Source organism: Eumetopias jubatus, unplaced genomic scaffold, assembly GCF_037043125.1.
Source record: "Eumetopias jubatus isolate StellerSeaLion01/CBP00866 unplaced genomic scaffold, mEumJub1_p1.0 scaffold_11, whole genome shotgun sequence".
NCBI lineage: Eukaryota > Metazoa > Chordata > Mammalia > Carnivora > Otariidae > Eumetopias > Eumetopias jubatus.
This window is the reverse complement of record NW_028274817.1, coordinates 105,439,105-105,445,104: the sequence shown is the minus strand read 5'-3', so window position 1 is coordinate 105,445,104 and position 6,000 is coordinate 105,439,105. Positions and strand designations below refer to the sequence as shown.

General features: G+C 51.4%; 1 protein-coding gene across 1 annotated transcript; it reads left to right on the top strand.

The window, feature by feature from the left end:
* Positions 1-290: 290 nt before the first annotated feature.
* Positions 291-3,616, top strand: LOC148163127 (melanoma-associated antigen B17-like). The gene is made up of 2 exons (XM_088028577.1): positions 291-1,233; positions 3,507-3,616. Exons 1-2 carry the CDS (start codon positions 291-293, stop codon positions 3,614-3,616), a joined length of 1,053 nt encoding a protein of 350 aa, XP_087884703.1.
* The last annotated feature ends 2,384 nt before the right edge of the window (positions 3,617-6,000 follow it).

Genomic DNA, 6,000 nt, shown 5'->3' with positions numbered 1-6,000 from the left:
ACTGGGATCTTCCCTGTCAGGAACACTGGCGTCACCCCAGTAACCCCGGGGCAGGGCTGTCTGCCTGGGGACCCGAGGCTCACACCCCCTTCCTCCACCGGGTGCTCAGGGCCCAGGCTGACCAGGGTAAAGGGAGGCCTGTGGGGTTCCTAGAGCAGTGCCCTGGGGGACCCTGCAGGGGCGGCCGTGGTCAAAGCCAAGGCGGGATCTCTCCGCTGAAGGGGTTCCCCCACCTCACCGTCCCCCTCTCCAGGTGCCCTCGCCACCTACCAGCCCTGCCCAGTGTCGCCATGCCTCGGGGCCAGAAGAGCAAGGTCCCTGCCCGGGAGAAACGCCACCAGGGCCGTGGTGAGGCTCAGAGTGTCAGGGGTGCTCCTGCTGCGGCAGCACCAGCCGCCGCAGCAGAAGAGCCCCCCCGCTGCCCCCCACCCGATGCGGGGGCGATGCCCCCGGGCTCCCCCGAGGCGGGTCTGGCCCCGCAGCCCCAGGGCGCCCCGGCCCCTGGGTCTCCTGGCGCGGGCCCTCCAGGCCCACCACGTGACCAGGGCGCCGAGAACGCGGCCGCCCCTGCGGCCCCCCCGGCCGCCCGCAAAGACCCCCTCACCCGCAAGGCCAGCTTGCTGGTGCAGTTCCTGCTGGAGAAGCACAGCAGCGGGGAGCCCATCACGCGGGCCGCGATGCTGAAGATGGTCAGCAGGAAGTACCGCGAGCACTTCCCCGAGATCTTCAGGCTCGCCTCGGAGCGCATGGATCTGGTCTTCGGGCTCGAGCTCAGGGAGGTCGACGCCCGCAGCCAGTCCTACACCCTGGTCAGCAAGCTGGCCCTCCCGAGCGACGGCACCCTGGGCGGCGGCAACAAGGGGCTGCCCAAGACCGGCCTCCTGATGGCGCTCCTGGGCCTGATCTTCATGAAGGGCAACCGCGCCACCGAGGAGGAGGTCTGGGAGTTCCTCAACATGCTGGGCATGCACCAGGGCAGGAGGCACCTGATCTTCGGCGAGCCCCGGAAGCTCATCACCCAAGACCTGGTGCGCCAGGGCTACCTGGAGTACCGCGCGGTGCCCGCCAGCGACCCTCCGCGCCACGAGTTCCTGTGGGGCCCGCGAGCCCGCGCGGAGACCAGCAAGATGCAGGTGCTGCAGGTGCTGGCCAAGATCAACGACACCGTGCCCAGCAGCTTCCCCGCGCTGTACGAGGAGGCGCTGCAAGAGCAGCAGGAGCGCGCAGCGGCCCGTGGCTGGCGCCGCATCTAGTCAAATCAGCTGGGGCGGGTGCTTTTCCTTGCGGTGGAAGAGGGCAGTCGACCTTCCAGGTCGTGCAGAGTCCTAGGGGTTGGAGGGGACAAAGCACAGATCTTCTTCCTATTTGTTCGAAACGGCTAGCTTCTATAAACACATACACAGTTATATTTATTTAGGTGTTTTCCAATGTTTTTTCTTGGAATAGCTCATTTAGTTCTAGAATATAAACTTAAGAATGTCATGGCTCTCATTTATCGCTGTTTCACAAATGAGAGTTACAGCGTTGGTGTCTATCACAAAGAAAGTCACAAACCATCTATATTGTATTCGTGATCCAAAAGCAGGTAACATGGCACTGCAATAGGGATTTTCATGGAAATGTGGAAGAACCACACAGTAAAACAGTTAGGAACACAAAATGGAGAAAAAAATAGCTAAAAAAAAATAAAAGGTGTTTAATTCATGGTTTGCCTTTTCCTTTTAGTCTTAGTAAAAATATAAGATACTTTAATTTTTTTTAGCTTAAGAACATTTGTTTTTGTCCCTGTGCACTGTATATTCTCTGCTATCTACTGGAGTAAAAATGAACTTAAATGGGAGGGTGGTATTTTGGGGGGTTCATAATAATAACTGCCATTCATTCAGACCCAGTATTTCTTAATGAGTATGCCAAGTGCTTTACATAGTACATAAATGCCAACATTCCTATAGGATAGAGCTTAGCGAACTTCACTTACCGATAAAAGGCTTGTAAATATCTCAAGTTCACAGGAGTGGTGAGTGACCTCACTGGGACTGGATCCCTGGTTTGGATTGGTCCGGATCAGTCTAGAGACCCATGCTCTTCCTTTCTTCCCAGCCTGAGCCAGACCTTGTAGCTTCTATTTCGTTTTTCTTCTCATTACTCCAAGATATATGTCATGGGATAAACAAAACCCTGACCCAAAGCAGTGTTTTGGAATACACAGCCGCAGTAATAGTAATGCTGAGTAAATGTGTGAAGAAAGAAAAGAAAAAAATTATATTCAGTGACAATATGATCATCTATATAGGCAATATCAGATAAGCTGAAAAGATCGGAGGCTCTCCAATTTATCCTGCTCTGCCCTTTCTGTGTAGGAAGGAAATCTGTCAGGAGTGAAACTGCATAAGATGCTGTCTAGCTGGTGCAGAGAAGGAAGAGATCAGGGTGAATCCTCTCTGACAGCTTAACACCCGGGCAGCCCCCGGCCTTGTGTCACAGCTTCCCCATCTCACATCTTCCTAGGGACAGTGTCCCAGTGTCTGCAAGGTTTGCAGTCAGGAACCTGCTCACGTGTTTGCAGGGATGAGGATTTGCCAGCAGCCTTTCATCAAAGAGACAGAAGACAAAATGAGAACCCTGTATGAATGGGGGGCTAGGCACCAACGGCACAGAATACAGGGAGTGCTGAGAGACCATGCCTTAGCTACTCTCAGACCTAGAGGGCCTCAGGTAGAGCTGCAGCCCGAGCATCCCCTAACTCATTCTTCAAGGTTCTCAGGGATATAAGAACCATGGTTTAAGGGTTGTGTCCTCGGGTCAGTGGGCGGGGGGGGGGGGGAGGGAGGGGGGGAAGGGTCCCAGCCTAACAGGTATCATGGTGAGGACCCTGAATGAGGAATGAGGAACTGCCCATCCCAGAACAGTCGGGGCTCCACAACACATACCCTACTTTCTGCCTTGTGTGGCTATGGTCACCCCTCATTTCCTCTGGTGGGGAGCAGAGGAAGTGAATTCAGAGGGAGGTGAGGTCCTTGGGCCTGTGCAGCAGCTCTGATTCTGCCCAAGTACGAGACCCTCATAGGCCTTCATTGTATTTAAGGTGAGGACAATGAGTGCTGGTGAGTGGACCCCCATAACAGAGCAGGGCACACAGAGGCCTCGGGCAGGGGTAAGCCAGGGAACAGCAGCCTGACTTCTCCCTCCAGTGTCCCCGGAAGGTGACGACCTCGGTGTAAGGCTGGCTGACTTAGTGGAGGAAGGAGCCCCATATGCTACCCAGAGTCAAGGTCAAAAACCTGAGCAAGGACTGAGGGGCTACTAACTCCAGACGAGTGGGATGTCATAAAATTCTGCCCCTACTATCATCTTTCAGAAGATCCCAACAGCCCTGGACAGACAGGATTCATCCTGACACTTCCAGTCTGGAGCTTCCAGGCCAGTAAAGGCCTTAGTCTGAGGAGTACGGGTTTTTTAGGTGAGTGGAGGGTAGATTCCCAGGTCCGGTCATGAGTCATGATGAGGACCGCGAATGAGGAGCAAGGGGACCACTCACCCCAGAATCGAGGAGAATGCCCAGAGTCCCACCCTTGCTGTCAGCCCTAGGAGGCCCAGGGCAAAGCTCCCCAGCTGAGGTGTCCCTCTTTCCACAGGAAGTGGTCTCCCGGAGGAGAGGGCCTTTGTCTAATGGGAGCAGCCTCACTCAGTAGAGGGAGGAAACCTACTTCCTAACTGGTGTCAAGCTGATCATTCCAAAGGAGGATAAGGGGACCCCAACCAGAACAGAAGGGGCCACACAGAGCCCTGCCACTGATGTCTTCCCTCAGTAAAGCCAGGAATGGGGGCATGATGAGTCCCACTCATTTCCTTCTAGGGCCATCTCAGGGAGGTGAGGCACTTGGTCTAAAGAGTAAGCGTCAGATTAGCAGAGGGAGAAATTCCAGGTCATGCCAAGAATCAAGCACAGGGCCCTAAGTACAGAGGGAACCACCCAGATCATAAAAGTGAAGATGCCACAGAATACGTCTCCTACTGTCAGCCACGTGACCACAGGAAGTTTTGCCACGTAAGGCAATCCTAGGTGGTCGGAGGGAATTAATAGGAGTTAGTGTGAGAGAACAGGCCTCCAGGTCATAGAAAGGACCAGAGTGAAGCCTGAGGACTAAGGAAAACACCCAACGGAAAAGAGAGGAATAAACAGTCTCACCATCCTCTCAGACCTGAGAGACCCAGGTGTGGTAACAGGATGAATCATACTCACTTCATCCCATGGCGTCTCATGGAGGTGAGGGACCTCATCAAAGGCGGTGACCTCAAGTATGCAGAGGGAGAATTTCTAGATTGTATTAGGAGTCAGGGTGAGGACCCTGAAGACTGAGGCGACCACCAACCCCTTAACAGTGGGGGCTGAGGCAACCGTCCAGATCCCGACCAAGTGAGATCTGAGGGGGCCACCAACCTCCGAACAATGCAGTTCCACAGGGCCTCACCCCTTCCACCAGTCTGGAAAGAATATGGATGGGGGGGGGGGCAGATGTGGCTCTTGCTTGCTTCAGCTTCTGAAGTCTGGAGTGTCAGCTTCTTAATGTGATGTGAAGTATCTCAGGGGTAGCATTAGCAAGTTGTACAAGGAGTCCAGTTTTTTTTTTAACCTTCTATATTTTCTATTAAGCAGAAAATGATAACATGTTATTGGCATAGGGACTGTCGGAAATGTGTAATAACTCCACGGGAAAATTACTTGGGAATTACGAAAAAGAGAAACAGGACAGTAAATGGTTAAATTCTCGGTGAGGCTGATTCTTTTAGTCTTTGATATGTATCTGTATCTATATATCTGTCTATATCTGTATAGAAGATGTATATGTAGATATTATATGTATATATATCTGGATTTTTCTCTGCTTATTCAGGAATGTGGGAGAAATGAAATCATAATACATTAGAAATCCCGCTTACTGTCTAATGCCTAAGCATTAATTCAGCATCTGCTCTTTGGAAGACTCCATGGTAGTATGAGGGAGTAGTAAGAAAAAGAAGACTGAGCCACTGCCCATAGAATTACAAGTCTAGGAGCAGCTACCATCAAAGGAAGATGGTGAGATACACTCTAAGACCTAAAGGTCAACAAAAAAGAAGGGCTGAGGAAGTTCCAGCTGAGAGCAGTCAAGTGTAAATTACCTGAGGCCAGGCGGTTCGGGGCTGGGACTGTGCAAGCCCTCAGAGGCAGAATGCTGGGTTAAGTGAGGCTAAGCAAATCATAAAAAAAGGGGCAGACATCAGATTGTGTGTCTGGGAGTGGACAGACTGAAGCCTGGAATGAAACCTGCTCTAAACAGCTACCTTGGGAGTGTGGGAAAACCAGAGACCTCTCCACCTGAAGCAGGAACAGATGGGGTCCTATGCTCCTATCCTACTGCAGGTGAGCACAGTGTACAAACTAGGCGTTTCATGTACATCATAGCTAAGAAACCTCAAAGAAACAGGGTGATACTCCCTTGAAGTGTGGTCAAGACGCCACCAAGTTCACACTCTGCTTTGGATGAGGAGAGCCAGAGCCCACTCCATTGAAATGGCATTGTTATTAGGTTTTCTTGAGTACAATTCTGTAAATTCTAAGCTGGGCACCACTGAGTTACCTCTAACTGGGTAAGACTCATAGTGAAATTAAACAACATATGCTCAAATAGGGACAATTTTCTTGCCAGGCAACATATTGGCTATTTTGGTGTTCTCTGTCCTGCAGTGCATATTCCCTGACATATGCTGGATCAAAGCAAACAAACAAAAATATTACAAAGGTGTGGGTGGTATCATCTGGGACCAAAATGATCAGAGTAATAATTGTCATTCATAAGAGACCCAATGTTTGCTAATCACTGTACTAGGTGCTTTATATACATTTCATACAGTTCCAAAAGTCCTGCAGGCTGGGGCTTATCCAATGCATTTAACAGAGGAAGAACCTGAAATACTCTCAAGTTCAGATGGTTAATGAAGTGACCAAACCAGGAATAG

Bases quoted from the DNA above. Each gene is read 5' to 3' on its own strand.
- LOC148163127 (XM_088028577.1), top strand. From the start codon at position 291: ATGCCTCGGGGCCAGAAGAGCAAGGTCCCTGCCCGGGAGAAACGCCAC. The intron at 1,234-3,506 runs GTGGCTGGCGCC...AGTCATGATGAG, and splicing joins GCAGGAGCGCGCAGCGGCCC to GACCGCGAATGAGGAGCAAG.